Below are 16,312 nucleotides of genomic sequence, written 5' to 3' on the forward strand. Positions count from 1 at the left end.
ACCCTACAGGACCCCTGGCCCCATGGCATCCCCCATATCCCCCCCCCCCCAGCAGCAACCCGGGGAGCTGTCCCCATATTGCCCCAGGGACACCCCTGTCCCCATCTCACCCCCTGTGGTGCCAGGGGATGGGGAGGTTGTGTGCCCCCCCCCCCCCCCCGGGGCTGACATTGAGCAACGCCCCCTTACCTGCCGCTGTCGGGGTGGGGACCCTGGTGGGGGGCAGGGGCAGAGCAGGCAGTCCCGTCGCGGGGGGTGTCACGGTCACGGCGGCCGTGCCCGGTAATGGGGGGCTGGCAGGGGGTGGCACCCCGGGGGACACAGCAGTGGCGGGGACAGCCGGTGGCCCACTCGTTGCTGGTCCCAGCACAGCGGGGTGGGGGGCTGCGGTGCCGGCTGCAGTGGGGGGCTCAGCGGGGGGCTCGGCAGGGAGCAGCCCAGCTCCTGTCCCCGATGTCCCCTGCGCACAGCGAGACAAGTGTCACCCGCTGCCACCCCCTGCGCCCCATCTTGTCCCCCCCCCATCCCCAGGGCTCACCGCTGTCGGGGGGGCTGGAGGCGGCTGCGGGGTCAGCCCCAGGATGCCGGCGCTGGCGGGGGCTGGGGGGCTGCAAGAAGCAGAGCCGGGCAGTGAGGGGTCCCGCACCCCAAACCCCGGCTCCGCTGGGGGCACAGGCTCCGAGGGGACCCCAGCAGTGCGGGTACCTAGCAGGATGGGTGGGCGTTGCAGTGATGGGGGGCTCGCAGCCGGCCTCATCGGCACCCCCAGCGCAGTCGGCGACGCCGTCGCACCTCTGGGACGCCCCCACGCAGCCGCCCCCGCACCAGAACTCGCCCGCGCCGCAGGGTGGTGGGGTCGGCATCGCCGTCACCGTCGCGGTCACCGGCAGCACCCCAAGCGGGGCAGGGGGCACTTTGGGGAGGGGGAGAGGTGGGCAGGGAGCAGGGGTCCTGGCACCGGGGGGGAGCCCCCTGCAGCCCCCCCTGGCTGCAGTACCTGGCGGGCAGCCCAGCAGCTCGGCCCGGAGGATGATGCGGTTGTGGAAGCGGCGAGGGAGGATGCGGACGTGCTGCGCCTGCACCATGCGCCCCAGTGGCTGCACCGCCGGCGTGACGGCGTCCCAGTTGCCCTGGAAGAGCTGCGGGGAGAGCAGGGGTGCAGGGCTGGGCAGGCGGGGGTGCACCCCCATGTGTGCCCCCGTGCACCAGCACCCTCGCGTCCAGCCCCCGCGCACTCGCACGGGTGCACGCCGAAGGTGGAAGGAAGGTGACATGGGGTCACCGCCTCCCTGGCCGAAAGGGGACACTCAGAACCACTTTGGGGGCAGCTGAACAAGCCCCGTTCAGCCCCCCGTGCACACACACACACGCTCACACACACTCACACACACACGTGCACACGTGCAGCACCTTGGGCTCCGGCCGGCTGCCGGCGGAGACCTGGCGGTAGTCGTGCCAGCGCGTCCCGTCGGTGCTGAACTGCAGCTGGAAGGCGGTGACGAAGGCGTCGCCGGCACCTGCCCCCTGCAGCACCACCCCTGGCGGCAGAGACGTGGCACACTGTGGCACCGGCACCCGCGCGGCGCCCGGGGCAGCGGTGCCGGTGCCGCCCGGCACGCAGCACCCACCGGTGAGGTTGGTGGGCTGCAGCAGGTCCAGCTGCAGGAAGGGCGGCTGCGAGGGCAGCCCGGGGAAGACGTCGGCCGGGGGGGCCCAGCCCTGCTGCTCCTGCCCTGGGGAGACGCGGTGCAGGCGGGCGGCGGGGGCCGGGTGCTCCTCCTGCGCGGCCGAGGCGCTGAAGCTGCTGTCGGGCAGGGAGGCGACGCCCAGGGGGCTGTAGCAGGGGTCTGCGGGCAGCGGGAACAGGGTTGGGGGGAGCGGAACCGGGTCAGGCCCTGCTGGGAGGTGGTGACGCCGCAGGGCCGGTCCCCGAGGGGACACGCTGGCCCACTGTGATGTGTGAGCGGGGGTCTCACGTACCGCCCGGGGGAGGCAGCGGGAAGGTGGCCAGCGGGCTGCTGGGGGGCTCTGCCAACACGCTGGAGGGGGCAGGCCCCGTCGTCAGCTCCGTGGGGACAGCCGTCACGTTGCCACCTGCAGCGGGGACAGCCGCCGTGCAGCACCCTGGTACTGGTGGGCACCCGGTGGGAACGCAGCCCGGCCCCCCAGCAGCACCCCGAGCAGCATGGGGCCAGGCCCCCCCTGCACCCCGAGCCCCGGGCTCACCTGGCCAGGCGCAGAAGCAGCAGGAATCCCCCTGGCCCTCCACCAGCACCTGGCCCTGCACGAGGGGACCCCGTCACCACCGGCACTGTCCCCCCACTCGAGCACCACGGTGGCACTGCTGCGCCCCTCCCCTGCACAGCGAGCCCGGCGCAGCCCCCCCCGGGACCCTCACCTGCGGGCAGCCCCCGGCGCTGTGGGCGCAGTAGGGCGAGCACCGCACCTGCGGGCCGGGCAGGCACTGGCAGACGCGGCAGGGCCCCGAGCGCCAGCGGTCCCCGAGCGCGTGGGACCGGCCCTGGTGCTCGCACGCCTGGCACGGCTCCGTCTGGCACCTGCGAGAGGGGACGTGGCGGGGACCTGCCGCTGCCACCACCGCCCGTGCCCGCTCACTGTGGCCTCACCTGCGTGCCTTGCGGTAGATGCCGCGGCACTGCCGGCCAGCCCCGTGCTTGCTGGGGTGGCCGGGGCTGCGGAAGGACCACTGGATGCTCTGCACGCCGCAGGGACCCAGGCACTCACCCCAGGGTGACCAGGGGGACCAGCTGCAGCTCACTGCGGGCACAGAGGGGGGTGAGAGGGGCACCCGGCGCCCTCCCTGGTGGGGGCACAGGGCGCAGGACGCACCGGTGCAGGCGGGGTTCTGTCGGCAGCGCCGGGGCTGCCCGTCCAGGCAGGTGCAGAGGCGGCAGTTGAGTTTCACGCGCTGCCCCGGCCAGTAGCGCTGCCCCTCCACCTCGCAGCGGCACTCCCGCGGGCGCACGCAGCCCCGCTCGCCGTCCAGCACGAGCCCCTCCGGGCACCAGCACCCTGCGGGAGGGTTGCAGGCGGGTGGGTGGGCACCCCACAATGAGACCCCCCCCCCCCACCTCCCCCGAGCCCAGGAGGTCACGGCATCGCTGGGGAGGGGGTCGGTGCCACCCCCGCGGCTCCTGGCCTCACCTGGGGCGCACGGCTGCTCCCGGCGGCACTGCGTGCGGCTGGCGAGGTCAGCGCAGGACGCGGGGCAGGGGGCGCAGGGACGGTGCTGCAGCCCCCCAGGGCAGGCGGCGGGGGGGCACCCATCCTGCTGGCACGGGCCTGGGGCAGAGGAGCGGGGTCAGGGCTGTGGGAGCCCCCGGCAATAGGAGCGGGGGGGATGAGGTGGGGGGGGTCACCCACCTATCTCCAGGGTGGCGGGGGCCACGGCGGGCAGCGCGGCGCAGGGCCGGCCCCCGTCCCGGGGGGGCAGGCAGTGCCGCTGGCGCACCACCACCCCCTCGCAGTCCCGCGTGCAGTTGGACCAGGTCGCCCACTCGCTCCAAGCGCCGTCCACTGCGGGCAGGGAGGGGGAGGGGTGAGGGCAGGCAGCCCCGCACAGCACCACCCTGCCCACAACGGGACCCCCCCCCCCCCAGTAGTCTCAGCTTTGGGACCCCCTTCTCAGCCCCCCCAGGCAGCCCTGGCTGTGGGAACCCCACTGGGCACACCAAGCAGCCCCCACATCCCCTGGGCAGCCCAGGTCACGGGGCCCCCCAGGTCCCTTGGGCAGCTGCAGCCATGGGAAGCCCCCCCACAACAGTCCTGGCTGTGGGACCCCCCCCAGATCCCCTGGGCAGCCCCATCAGTGGGAACCCCCTGGGTGTCCCCAGCAGCCATGGACATGGGAACCCCCCCCCCCCCTGGGCATCCCCAGCCATGGGAACACCCCAGATCCCCCAGGCACCCCGGTCACAGGGATTCCCCAGGCCCCCCGGCCCCCCGCGCAGCCCCGCGCCCACCCACCGGGGCAGGCGGTGCTGAAGCAGGGCCGTGCCTGCGTGGCCTCGCCGGGGCACTGGTGCAGCACGTCGGGGGCCTGCTGGCTGCAGCCCCGCGCACGCAGCTGCTGGCCGGGGCCGCAGGAGCGGCTGCAGGCGCCCCAGGGTGCCCAGGGACCCCAGTGCCCGCAGTCCCGCTCGTCCGAGGGCACCCAGCCTGAGGCCGCGTCCCCGTCCCCGCAGTCTGGCAGCCCGTTGCACACCTGCGGTGCATGGCGATGCTGAGCCCCCGGCAGGGCAATGGGGACGACCCCACGGGGCCCCCACCATGGCACAGGGAAGGAAGGGGGGTGGGGGTCCCGGTCCCGTGGCCGTACCTGCTTGAAGGCGATGCACTCGCCGTCCCCGCAGGTGTACTCGGTGCAGGGACCCGCCGTCCGGTTCCTCCCCTCGGCGGGGACGTGGCCCTCTGCAACAGGGACAGGGGGCTGTGAGCACACTCCTGGACCCCCAGCCCCACTACACCTCCCACCCCCCTTCCCTCACCGCAGGCCAGCTCGTCCTCGCCCTGGGGACAGTCGAGGCTGCCGTCGCACACCCTGGACGAGTTCACGCACACGCGGTCGTTGCAGACAAAGTGCCCCGGGCACGGCGGGATCTGGGTAGAGCCTGAGCCAGGGACGCAGCCCCGTCAGGTGTCACTGCACTGGGATGGATCCCCTGCGCCCCTCTGGGGACCCCAGTGGGCAGCAGAGCCTCGCTGCCCCCCCCTCCAAAAGGATCTTGTCCCCCGGAGAGCATCCCAGCGCCCTGGGGACTGGGACCCGTGGCGTCTCACCGCAGGTGTCGGCACTCTCGTCGGAGTGGTCGGGGCAGTGGGGGACACCGTCGCAGAGGTGGCCGTGGGGGATGCAGTGGGCGCCCAGGGCACAGGGGAAGTGCCCCAGCCCGCAGCTCCGGTTGCAGCCCAGCTCGTCGCTGCCGTCCAGGCAGTCGGCCTCGCTGTCGCACAGCCAGCCCCGCGGCGTGCACTCCCCGCTCTGGCACGGGAACTCGTAGGGCCCACACGCGGGTGCTGGAGGTGTCACCCCGGGGTGCCACAGTGAGCAGGGACCCCACGCACGGTCCCCACGTGTCACCCCCGGAGCTGCAGGGGGCAGCTCTGGCCTCTCCATCCCAGCCACGAGTGGGAGCCCCCCCAGACAGCGGGGACATGGGGAGGTGCAGGGGACACTCATGTCCCTCACCTGCTGTGCCGTTGGCAGGCGCCATGGGCAGGTGGGCAGGCACGGCAGTGGCCCAGGACACGATGCAGCGTGCGGGGCTCTCGTCCCAGCCATCCCTGCAGTCCCAGACGCCGTCACAGAGCTTTGCCTGGCCGATGCACGAGCCATCGGGGCACGGGAGCTGTCCTGGGGCACAGGTCACCCGGCCTGCAGGGAAGGGGACAGTCCCCAGGGGCGATGCCACCACGGCGGGCTCAGCCCCGCGGGCAGCACAGCCACGTCCCCTCACCTGGGCAGAATGCCTCGTCCGTGCCAGCCGTGCAGTCCTCTGTCCCGTCGCAGACTGCGGCCAGGGGCAGACACAGGCCGTCGGGGCACTGGAAGCGGCCGGCGGGGCAGACGCAGTCCCGCTCATCGCTGAAGTCCCCGCAGTCGTCGTGCCCATCGCAGCGGTGCGGGTAGGGCACGCAGCGCCCTGCTGCACAACGGAACTCCCCGGTGCCGCAGGTCGGGCTGCAGCCTGCGGCGACAGCGGGCAGACCCCCCCCATGGGGCAAGGACCCCAGGGACGGGGGGGTTGGGGCACCCTCACCACGGGGCACGGGAACATGCGGAGCCATCCCCAGGGTGCGGGGGAGCCGCAGACCGTGCTGGGGCCGCTCACCTGCCTCATCCGAGTCGTCGGCGAAGCCGCAGTCCAGCTCCCCGTCGCAGACACGTGCCCGGGGGATGCAGCGGCCGCTGGCACAGCGGAACTCCGGGGGGGCGCAGGCGGGTGGGGGGCAGCCGCTCTCGTCCGAGCCGTCGCTGCAGTCGGGCACGCCGTCACAGCGGGCGCCCCAGGGCACGCACTGCCCGCCGGCACAGCGGTGCTGGTGCGGGGCGCAGCGCGGGGCGCAGACCTCATCCGAGCCGTCCCCGCAGTCGTCCTCGTTGTCGCAGAGCCAGGCGCCCGGCACGCAGCGCCCGCTGGTGCGGCAGGCGAACTCCGAGTCGGGGCAGCGGGGCTGGGACGGGCAGGGCTCGGCCGTGGGCGCGCATTGCCACAGCCCGGCCGCGCACGTGCTGCGGGGTGGCCGTGGCTCAGTCCTGGTGCGTGGCGCCCGCGCGCCCGCCCTGCACCCGGTGCCGCGGCAGCGCCAGGGACGGGGACACCCCACTCTCCCCCCACTCACCAGTTCCTGCAGCCCTGCTGCACCCCGGCGCCGGCCGGGAAGGTGATGCCCTCCCAGACACACGGGCACTCGGCGGGGTCAATGCAGCTGCCCTCTGCCAGCAGGGAGGAAGGGAGGTGTCAGCAAGCACGGCGTGGGCCAGCCCCATTTGGGGCAGCCCCCCGGCGGCCCCGTGCTCACCGTGCAGCACCTTCCCCTCGGGGCAGAAGCAGCCCTCCAGGCACGACATGGTGTCGCAGTGCTCGGGCAGCTCCAGGCCGAAGTTTTGGCAGGTCTGGGGGCAGGGGGGGCCGCAGGCGCTGTACTCCTGCCCCCCGTCACACTGCATGGCTGCAGAGGCAGGGGGCGTGGGGGTGTGGGAGCCGTGTCCTGCCAGCCCTGGGGCGAGCAGGACCCCCAACCCAGGCTCTCCCAGCCGGACCCCCCAGCCCAGCCCCGGCGCTGGGGACGGGGACTCACGGCACAGGTCCTGGCTCCTCCAGCGGATGTGGACGCCGCGCTGGCCGCACTCCTCGGCGTAGGTGGCAATGGCCGTGCACAGGCACTCGCAGTCCCCCCCGGAGTCACAGCTGCCGGCGGGGCACAGCAGGATGGTGCTGTGTTGGGGCCGGGGCAGGGACAGGCACGGGGGCTCGGGACCCCCCACCAAGGGGCGGCTGCAGCCCAGCACCTACCCGCAGGCATCGAAGACACACCAGTCGTAGAAGCGCTGGCACGGCACCTCATCGTGGCAGGGCGCGAAGAGCCGCTGCGTGAGGATGCTGCAGCGCTTGCGGGCCCACGTTGCCCGGTGTGGGTTCTCCTGGGGGGCGGCTGTCACCACCACGGGAAGGGGCCCCCCTCCCCACACCATCACCCCCAAGCACCCATCCCACCCCCACCAGCCACCCGCAGCGGGTGCCTCCATCCCGTCCCCATCCGTACGGCGCAGGGGTGCTGCATGTCCGCGCCGTCCACCTCGGGGCAGAGCAGGCTGACACGCCAGGAGTTGCCGAAGAGCTCGGCCGTGGGCTCCAGCACGCCCTGCCGGCTGGCCAGGTCGTTCTCCGCGTCGCGGTCGAAGTTCCCGCAGAGCCCGGCCACGCGGCCCCGGTGCTGCGGGTGCAGCCGGACGTACACCCGCGTGCCTGCGGACGGGATGGGGCATGGCTCCAGGCAAACCGGGGGCTGATCCCGTGTCCCCACACGGGGTCCCGCGTCCCCCCGGGGTCTCACCTCCGTCCCAGAGCACCGCCAGCCCCAGGCGGGACAGCAGGAGCAGGAAGAGGCCGGCTCGCTGCAGCGTCAGCCCGTTCCCGCTGTAGGCTTTGGGGGGCCGCACCGAGACCCCGTTCACCGTCACGTCCCTCCCTGCGGGGCAGCGGGGCTGTGAGGACGGCCACCCTCCCCCCCCCCCCGCATCCACCCCTCCTGCACCGCGGGGACACCCCTCACCTCGCAGCATGTGCACCACGGTGTTGCCCAGCACCACCACCACCGACTTGGTGCAGGTGACGCCGCTGGCGCCGCAGGGCACGTTCTCGGCAGTGACGGTGAAGAGCCCGCCGGCCTCGCGCACCAGCACGTACTCGCAGTCCCCCAGGAAGGAGAAGGCCTTCCCGTCGAAGGTGATGTAGTGCGGGTCCCCCGTGGCCACGCAGGTCCCCGCGCAGTCCTCGCTGCCGCACCGCCACCGCTGCCGGTGGCACACGCTGGGGGCACGGAGCTGAGCGCGGGGCCGTGGCAGCCCCGCGCTGCGGTGCTGGGCCGGTGCTCACCAGGTGTTGCAGTCCCTGACGATGGTGTCGTTGGGCTGGTACAGCCGCCCGCTGTGCTGGCACGGACACTCCTCCGGGGGCACGCAGCGCTCGTCCTGCAGGCATCAGAGCCGTGTGAGACCCCGGGGCTGATGCGTGGGGACAGCCGGGCACAGGTGCCAGCAGACGGGCTGGGAACTGCCCGGCTCCTGCTGCCCCCCAGGGCCCTCTCCAGCCCCCGATGGCCCAGCTCCCCAGTGCCCCACGTCCTCAAGACCGAATTCCCCAATGCCCCATAACCCCAATGCCCCATATCCCCAGCACCCCGTGCGCCCTACACACAGCTCCCCAGCACGCCACAGCCCCTGCACCCATCTCGGTGCCCCACACCCCCAATGCCCCAGCTCCCCAGCACCCCACAGCTCCTGCACCACGCTCCCCAACGTCCTACCTCCCCTGACCACCTCCCCAGTGCCCCCCCATGCCCCATCCCTGGGCCTCCCGGTCCCCAATGCCCAACCCCTCCTGGTGCCCACCCACGGACAGGGCAGCAAAGCCAGGGGGCACCCACCAGGAAGACGGTGCCTGGGGGGCAGATGCAGCCGTCAGCAAGCCCCGGGCAGGTCCCGTTGAGCTTGGTGTTATCGCAGGTGCGCAGGCAGGACCCCACAGCATAGACCAGGTCCCCGGGGCAGAAGGCGGCCTCGGGGCAGGGGGCGTCGGTGCAGCTCCAGGCGCCTGCGGCGCAGACGCTGGGGTGGGCAGGGGGGGGCTGCGGTGAGGGCCGGCACCCCCATGTGGGGTACTGGCTGTGGGGAACGTGGGATGGGTGGGATGGAACAGAGGGGTGGGGTGGGTGGGATGGATGGGACCCCCCAGCCAGCCCCGTGCTGGGGTCCACAGCATGCCCAGCACCCCTGGGACCCCACAAAATGCTGTTCCCAAAGGGAGGTGACCTTCAGCAGCACCCAGGTCCCCACACTGCTATAGGCTTGTCCTTAGCCCCAGGAGGGCAGCTGGACCCTGGAGCTCGGTCCCCAGCCTGAGCAGAGGGCTGAGGACAGCGTCTTCAGAGGTGACACCGGCGCCACGTGGCGGGGACATTCAATGAAACCCACCTATCCTGCCGTACCGTCACAAACAGGCCATAGGGTGATTTCATCAGGTGTCTCCTGCCACCACCTCACACCTCCAGCAGCATCCTGCCCCTGTCGGGTCCCTGCTGCCACCACGTCCCCACGGCTGTCCCCTGGAGCAGCCCATCGCCCCCCCAATGACACCGGAGCCTGGGATCATCCCAGCCCTGGGGGGACAGAGCCCAGGGTCCCTGTGGCACGCACCAGGCGTTGCAGCCCTGCCGGATCTTGCTGCCCGGTGGGTAGAGCTCGCCGCCGTGCTGGCAGGGACAGACGTCCTTCGGGACACACTGCCTGCCGTCGTCCAGCACCAGCCCCTCGGGGCAGTTGCAGCCGGAGACGCAGAGGCCGTCGAGGTCGGGACAGGAGCCGGCCCCGTCCAGGCGCAGGTCGGCGCAGGTCCTGCCACAGGGGCTGCTGCACTCCTGGAACACCTGGCCCCCGCCGCACTGCGCGCCTGCAGGGACGGACGCGGTGCAGTGACTGAAGGCGGCCGCCCTGCCCTGCCCTGCACTGCCACATGAACCCCCGGTGCCCGGCCCCATAATGTCCCATCCATCTTGTTATGTCCCATCCCCATCCCATCCCGTCCTGTCCCGTCCCGTCCCGTCCCATCCCATCCCATCCCATCCCCATCCCCATCCCATCCCCATCCCATCCCCATCCCATCCTCATCCCATCCCATCCATCCTCTCCCACCCCATCCATCCCATTCCATCCCAGCCCAATACACCTAGTCCTGCCCTGTCCCACCCATCCATGCGATCCTGTCCCACCCTTTCCACCCCACCCTGCGGGGCCCCGCACCGCAGAAGCTCTGGTTCCTCCAGGACAGGGCCGCTCCCTCCTGGGCGCACTGCCGGGCGTAGGCAGCCAGCGCGGGGCACAGGCACTGCTTGCCGGCCGGGCAGGCGCACACATCGTAGAGGCAGAGCTGGTGGAAGGGCTCCCTGTCCACGAGGTGGTGGCAGGGCTGGGGGCAGGAGGGGACACGTCGGGCCGTGCACGCCTCGGTGCCGGCTCCTGGCCACGCGCGGGGCTGCTCGGCACCTGGAAGGGCGCGCCGTGCAGGACAGCGCAGGCGGCGGTGGCGAGCTCCCGCCGCGGGGCGTAGGTGCTGCAGGGCTCGAAGGGGACGGGGCCGAGCACGGGGCAGGCGCTGGACACCCGGTACTTGTTGGCGAAGGCAGCGACGCCGACCTCCACGTCCCCTGCCGGCGTGGCGAACTCATCCCGCTGGTCCCAGTTGTAGGTGCCGCAGAGCCCCCGCACCTGCGGCACAGGCAGAGCGCTCGGGCACGGCACGGGTGCCTGGCGAGGGTGCAAGGGGGTAGCAGCACCCAGCGGGGCTCACCTTGTTGGCGAAGACAGGCTGGAGGGTGATGTACGCCGCGGGGGTCTCCAGCCCCCACAGCACGTGGGTGCCGAAGGCCTGGAGCAGCAGGAAGGAGGAGGACGCTCGGCGCACCGTCAGCGCGGCGCTGGCGAAGGGCAGCGGCACCTCCCGCCCGTTCACCTCCACCTCGCCTGCACGGGGAGAGCAGGGGGGGAGAGGGTGCGGGTGCGTGGAGCCCCCCAGCCTGTGCCCGTTACCCCGCTGCCCCCCCGCCGCGTGTCACCTGTGCTGCGCAGCCGGGCCGAGGCGCCCCGCACGGTGACGGAGAGCGCACGGAGGCAGCTGAGGGGCTGGCGGCCGCCACACGCCTCCTGCTCCGCCGTGATGAGCAGCGTCCCCTCCATGAAGTCCTGCGGGCAGTGAGCACGCTGAGCCCCCCTCCTCATCGTGCACCGCCCCTCGGCTGGCCCCCCCCCGGCTCAGACCTGCACCAGGGTGTACTCGCAGGCACCCGGGAAGGAGAAGCGCCGGTGGTCGAAGGTGACATAGTGCAGGTCCCCCAGCACCGCGCACTCCGCCGCGCACCGGTCCTGGGTGCAGAGCCAGCGGCCCCCCCGGCACGTGCTGCGGGGACAGGGACGGTGCAGGGGACATCGTGCCCCCCCACGCACCGCTCTTGCCACCCGCCCAGCCCCCCCCCCAGCACTCACCACTGGTTGCAGCGCTGGCGGATGCTCTGCCCCGGGGCGTACTGCCGGCGGCCGTGGTGGCAGGGGCAGGCGCTCTGGGGGACGCAGGCCCCCCCGGCCAGGTACAGCCCCGGGGCGCACTCGCAGCCGCTGGCGCAGTCGTCCCGGCAGTGCCCCTCCTCGGCGGCACCCGCGGCCGCGCAGCTGGCGGGGCAGGAGGACACGCAGTCCGAGTACCGCTGCCCGCGGCCGCACTGCCGCTCTGCGGGGCACCGGGGTGCAGCTCAGCTACATCCCAGCACATCCCACCACATCCATCCCACCTTGTCCCAACACATCCCACCACATCCATCCCACCACATCCCTCCGTGTTCCACCACATCCCACCATCTCCATCCCACCGTGTCCCAAATCCACCCCACCACATCTCACCATATCCCACCACAGCCATTCAGTGGCATCCCGCTGCATCCCTCCCTCCACGTCCCACCGTGTCCCACCGCATCCCACCATGTCCACCCCACCAAAGCCCCCCACTTGCAGCCCACCCACACAGCCAAGCCACCCAACGGTGGGCTTAGCTCCGAGGCAGCAGCACCGCTCCCCCCGGCACCCCAGGCTGCAGAGGGAAGGAGGAAGGGGTCAGGGAATGGGATTCACTTGGCCGAATGCAGCTCCCTTTGCAGGGGTGCTGCGCTAGGCAAGGGGGGCGTGGAGCACAGGGGCAAGCACGAGCCATCAGGGTGCACGCACAACCCATCGGGGTGCCCGCGAGCTCCGTGGGTGCTGGCAGCACACAGCAGGGTGGGGGGGGCAGCCAGGGGCTGGGGGCCAGAGCAGCCCAGGCACGTCCCTACCGCAGAAGCCCGGTCGGCGCCAGTCGACGTAGGCTTGCCGCTGGGCGCAGTCCCGCACGTAGCCCGCAAAGGTGTCGCAGACGGCGGGGGGCGGTGAGGGCCCCGCGCCCCCCTCCCGGCAGTGCACATCCAGGCAGGCCTCGTAGAAGCCGTGGGGCTCGACCTGGTGCAGGAGGTAGCATCAGGGTGGCGGGGCCGTGCACCCCCAGCCCCGCGGAGCCGGTGCCACTCACCGCCCCGTGGCACCGGCTGAAGGGCTCGGCGAGCAGCTCCCCGCAGACAGCCTCAGCCGCCCGCCGTGCTGCGCTGCCCTCCGCACAGCTGGGGCCGGGCTCCACCGTGTCCCTGCAAGAGAGCTGTGCCCAGGGCGGGGGCATCAGAGCAGGGGCAAGCCCACAAGAGACCCCCCAGCACCCCGTTGTTGGGAATGGGGTTGAGGTGACAGCCCCAAAGAGCCCAGCTGGGTGCCGGGCACGGTGCCCCGCTCTGCTCGGCAACATCCACTCCCTTTCCCAGCTCTGCCCAGCCCCAGTACCTCAGAGCTGGCATCGGGGATCCTCCAGGAGTTCCCAAAGCTGGCGGCAAATGGGGCCACGTCCCCTCCGACCCGCAGGAAGTCATCTGCGGGCAAGGGATGCCGCGGATGCACTACACGTCCTCGGCACAGCCACCCCTGTGACTGCCATTGCTGCACCGTGCCGGGTGCCAGCGAGGGGCCTTACCGGTGGGGTCGTCGTTGTAGGGGCCGCAGAGCCCCCGTGTGCTCCCCCGCAGCTCAGCGCTGACCGTCACGTAGGTCGTCCCACGCCCGTCCGACTTCACGCGCACGCCCAGCCCGCTCTCCACGGCCACGAAGTCCCCGAGCCAGGTGATGCTGATCCCTGCGGGGACAGAACCAGGGTGCTCAGCAGGGCACGGGGACAGGGACGGGACCCGGTGGGGCTCCGCTGCATCTGCATCCCCTGAGCTGGCACTGTCCCCCTGCACCACCTCGTGCCACAAACCACCAGGTCCCCAGCAGCGGTGCCCCGTGGGGACAGGCGCACCCGGCTGCCCCTCACCGCTGTGCAGGTGGGGCTGTCCCTCCGGCACCGCCACGCCGTTCACGGAGACGTTCCGGCCCCGTGCCACCACCGTGTCCAGCCCAAATGTCATGCGCAGCGCCTGCGGGACAGAGGCCGTGAGCAGGGGGCCAAGGGGCCCACGGCAGGGACCCAGCAGCCACGGATATTGTGGCACGCAGCAGGGATGGAAACTCTTGTAACTCAGGGTTACAATCCAGGGCTAACCCCATCCACCCTCTCCATCCACCCGTGCGCAGCTCCCTGTCGCGTGCAGCCCCCGGGGATGCCGGTACCTGCGGGCTGCCCGTGGCGATGGTGACAGCCCAGGTGCCATCTGTGGAGGCGGCCAGGCTGTAGGCGCACTCGCCCTGGAAGTGGAAGTGCCGCCCGTCGAAGCTGCGGTACCGGGAGCCGGCCCAGGCGAGGCAGCTGGCGGCGGGACGCTGGTGCCGTGCGGCCGGGCCCCGCGGAGCTGCGGGCAGGGGCACGTCTCCTGTGCCAGGGGGCGAGCACCGCTCAGCACGTGCCTGGCAGAGCCCCGCGCCTGTCCCCCTGCAGCTGGCTGCCCCCAGACCCACCGGCGAGGGGCTGGTGGGTGCAGGCGAAGCAGAGCGCCGAGGAGGCGTTCCTCCAGCTGTGCCCCCAGGGCTGGCGGCAGCACTCGGCCATGCTCACGGCGGAGAGGTTGCGGGCGCCCGGGGCGTCCTGGCACTGCCACCCGGCGTAGCAGTGTCCCAGCGATCCTTCCCCTGCGGCAGGGGGACACAGCTCATCCCCGTGGCATTGCAATGCTCCCCTGCCACCTGCTAAGCCCAGCGTGCAGGGCACCACGGTGCCACTGCGCCTCTGCCAGCTCCTACCCTCGGTGCAGCGGGGGCCGCTCCAGCCAGCACAGCAGGCGAGCACCGTGCGGTTCCTCACCGCCGGCCGCGTCTCCGGGGGCCTGTGAAGCCGGGGGGAGCCCTGGCGTCAGGCTGAGGGTGAGGGGCATGGGGACAGGCATCCCCTGCTGCCCCCAGCCCTCCCCGATGCCGCGCACCCCCCGGCGCTCACTTGTAGACGTAGCACATGGGGGTGCCGGAGTCGGGCTGGGCGCTGGCAGGGGGAACGCCGCGGTCTCCTCCGTAAGCCTGGCGCATGCGGTCCCGGTCGATCCGCCAGCCCTCCAGGCTGTACTGGTACATGCTGGGGCAGGGCACCACGTCCTCGCGCCGGGGGGACACCACCTCCTCCTCCGTCACCTGCACCGTCTGCTCGCACCACCGCCTGCGACGGCACCCCGCCAGCCGCCGGCGTCACCAGGAGCCTGCGCCAGCCCGGCCCCGCTCCCCACGCGGGACTCACCCGTTGGCAGCCTCGGCTGCCGCCCAGAGCAGCAGCGAGGCCAGGATGCCCGTGCCCATGCCTCTGGGCTGCCGGGGCCGTGCCATCCCCGCCATGGCTCGCCGCTGCCTGCGAGCGCCGGCCAACCTTCGGAGAGGAGGATTTGGTGACGGCGCTGCTGGCGAACCCGCAGAGCCCGGGGAGTGCCCGAACCTTCCCCACGGGGATGGTCCCTGCTCTCCTTCACCGCTGCACGAGGGGTAACGGCAGAGCTGGGGGTCCCTCCCCTCCCTGGGGACCCCTGGTGATGGGGACACGGTCCCAGACCCCATGGGTGTGCCCAGGGGGTGCCCCCTGCTCGGTGGGACTGTGCCGGGGCTGGAGCTCGGGGGGACGGTGCCCGATGCCCCCCGCGCCCAGCAGAGCCCCTCACCTGGGGCTGCCCGGACCCGCAGCGCTCTGTCCTCTGTCCCCGGACCTCTCGCAGCCCCAAAACCGCCCCGAGGGGCAGCTTTTTATGAGGTGGGTCCGGCCGGCCAGGGCCAGCTGTGGGGCTGGCGATTGGGCCCAGCTGCCTGCCATGGGGACCCCCCCGTGGCCCCAGGGGAGGCTGATGCCGTTTCTAGGGCAAAACGCTGTGGATTGGTGCCCCTGCAGCGGCTGTGCCCTGTCCAGCATCCTGCCCCGTGGCCCCCCTGCCCCAGACACGGATGCGCCTGATCCCCACGTCCTGGTCCCGCTCATCCCCGCCAGGAATGCAAGGGGGGGCACTGCCCAGCGCGGGGGCACTTCTCAGCCCCCAGACCCACAGGAAGGGGCCCTGCAAGGACAGGGACGCCTCAGGGCAGCTCCCAGCCCTGGCCCCGCAAACTTGTGTCCCTGCCCCACAGCCCGGCGTCCCCCCAAGTCCCCGTGCTCCACAGCCCCAGCCTGGGGGGACCCCAGCCCCACAGCTCCGTGCTGGCTGCTCCCTGCCCCACGCTGAGCCCCTGCCCATCTCCCAGCCCCAGAGCCACGTCCCCATGTCCCCATAGCCATGTCCCCCTGTGTCCCCATAGCCGTGTCCCCCTGTGTCCCCGTGCCTGGCTCCCGGTGCCGTGTCCCCGTGCCGTGTCCTTGTGCCCCTCTCCCTGTACCCGCGTCCCCGTCTCCCCACACTGCTGCCCCCTCCGTTGCCGGCTTCAGCCCCGGGCAGCTGCTCTCTGGGGGCACAGTGGCTCAGCGCGGCTCAGCACTGCACGGCTTGGCACGGCTCGGCACGGTACGGCACGGCTCGTCTGGGATTGGCATGGCGCATGACGACGCGGCACGGCACGGCACGGCTGGCACAGGACGGCTCGGCTTGGCATGGCACGGCCTGGCATGGCACGGCTCGGCTCGGCACGGCTCAGCACGGCTCGGCACGGCTCAGCACGGCCTGGCACAGCTTGGCTCAGTTTGGCACGGCACCGGGCAGCTCGGCACGGCTCGGCACGGTACGGCACGGCTCGTCTGGGATTGGCATGGCGCATGACGACGTGGCACGGCACGGCACGGCACGGCTGGCACAGGACGGCTCGGCTTGGCATGGCACGGCTTGGCATGGCACAGCTCAGCTTGGCACGGCTCAGCTTGGCACGGCTCAGCACGGCTCAGCACAGCACAGCACGGCCTGGCACAGCTTGGCTCAGTTTGGCACGGCACCGGGCAGCTTGGCACGGCTCGGCACAGCCCGGGACGGTTCGGTTCGGCACGGCACAGCCCGGCCCCCGACGGCACGGCTCGGCTCGGCTCGGCACGGCTCGGCTCGGCTCGGCTCGGCTCGGCGC

General features: G+C 72.5%; 1 protein-coding gene across 1 annotated transcript in view; it reads right to left on the minus strand.

Moving 5' to 3' along the window:
* The window catches only part of LOC106046797 (SCO-spondin-like), a 36,401-nt gene extending 20,532 nt beyond the window's left edge, over positions 1-15,869 (minus strand). Inside the window, exons 1-46 of the mRNA XM_066991120.1 lie at positions 14,526-15,869; positions 14,235-14,447; positions 14,042-14,124; positions 13,760-13,930; positions 13,475-13,674; positions 13,179-13,281; positions 12,840-12,998; positions 12,653-12,738; positions 12,351-12,473; positions 12,118-12,280; positions 11,282-11,522; positions 11,057-11,195; positions 10,855-10,981; positions 10,590-10,762; positions 10,286-10,507; positions 10,043-10,208; positions 9,440-9,692; positions 8,671-8,851; positions 8,121-8,215; positions 7,798-8,054; positions 7,579-7,713; positions 7,288-7,490; positions 7,038-7,165; positions 6,823-6,932; positions 6,544-6,693; positions 6,364-6,457; positions 5,853-6,253; positions 5,478-5,708; positions 5,210-5,395; positions 4,801-5,037; positions 4,509-4,631; positions 4,340-4,431; positions 3,988-4,225; positions 3,385-3,537; positions 3,166-3,303; positions 2,851-3,033; positions 2,628-2,778; positions 2,399-2,558; positions 2,227-2,281; positions 1,981-2,094; positions 1,629-1,847; positions 1,411-1,538; positions 998-1,139; positions 706-913; positions 539-608; positions 190-460 (exon numbers count right to left, since the gene is read on the minus strand). Of these exons, the coding sequence (XP_066847221.1) occupies positions 190-460; positions 539-608; positions 706-913; positions 998-1,139; positions 1,411-1,538; positions 1,629-1,847; positions 1,981-2,094; positions 2,227-2,281; positions 2,399-2,558; positions 2,628-2,778; positions 2,851-3,033; positions 3,166-3,303; positions 3,385-3,537; positions 3,988-4,225; positions 4,340-4,431; positions 4,509-4,631; positions 4,801-5,037; positions 5,210-5,395; positions 5,478-5,708; positions 5,853-6,253; positions 6,364-6,457; positions 6,544-6,693; positions 6,823-6,932; positions 7,038-7,165; positions 7,288-7,490; positions 7,579-7,713; positions 7,798-8,054; positions 8,121-8,215; positions 8,671-8,851; positions 9,440-9,692; positions 10,043-10,208; positions 10,286-10,507; positions 10,590-10,762; positions 10,855-10,981; positions 11,057-11,195; positions 11,282-11,522; positions 12,118-12,280; positions 12,351-12,473; positions 12,653-12,738; positions 12,840-12,998; positions 13,179-13,281; positions 13,475-13,674; positions 13,760-13,930; positions 14,042-14,124; positions 14,235-14,447; positions 14,526-14,836 (7,786 nt within the window). The 5' untranslated portion in view covers positions 14,837-15,869. The remainder of the gene's footprint in view (positions 1-189; positions 461-538; positions 609-705; positions 914-997; positions 1,140-1,410; positions 1,539-1,628; positions 1,848-1,980; positions 2,095-2,226; positions 2,282-2,398; positions 2,559-2,627; positions 2,779-2,850; positions 3,034-3,165; positions 3,304-3,384; positions 3,538-3,987; positions 4,226-4,339; positions 4,432-4,508; positions 4,632-4,800; positions 5,038-5,209; positions 5,396-5,477; positions 5,709-5,852; positions 6,254-6,363; positions 6,458-6,543; positions 6,694-6,822; positions 6,933-7,037; positions 7,166-7,287; positions 7,491-7,578; positions 7,714-7,797; positions 8,055-8,120; positions 8,216-8,670; positions 8,852-9,439; positions 9,693-10,042; positions 10,209-10,285; positions 10,508-10,589; positions 10,763-10,854; positions 10,982-11,056; positions 11,196-11,281; positions 11,523-12,117; positions 12,281-12,350; positions 12,474-12,652; positions 12,739-12,839; positions 12,999-13,178; positions 13,282-13,474; positions 13,675-13,759; positions 13,931-14,041; positions 14,125-14,234; positions 14,448-14,525) is intronic.
* Positions 15,870-16,312: the final 443 nt, after the last annotated feature.

The sequence above is a fragment of the Anser cygnoides genome, chromosome 2 (assembly GCF_040182565.1).
Source record: "Anser cygnoides isolate HZ-2024a breed goose chromosome 2, Taihu_goose_T2T_genome, whole genome shotgun sequence".
NCBI classification, from domain to species: domain Eukaryota; kingdom Metazoa; phylum Chordata; class Aves; order Anseriformes; family Anatidae; genus Anser; species Anser cygnoides.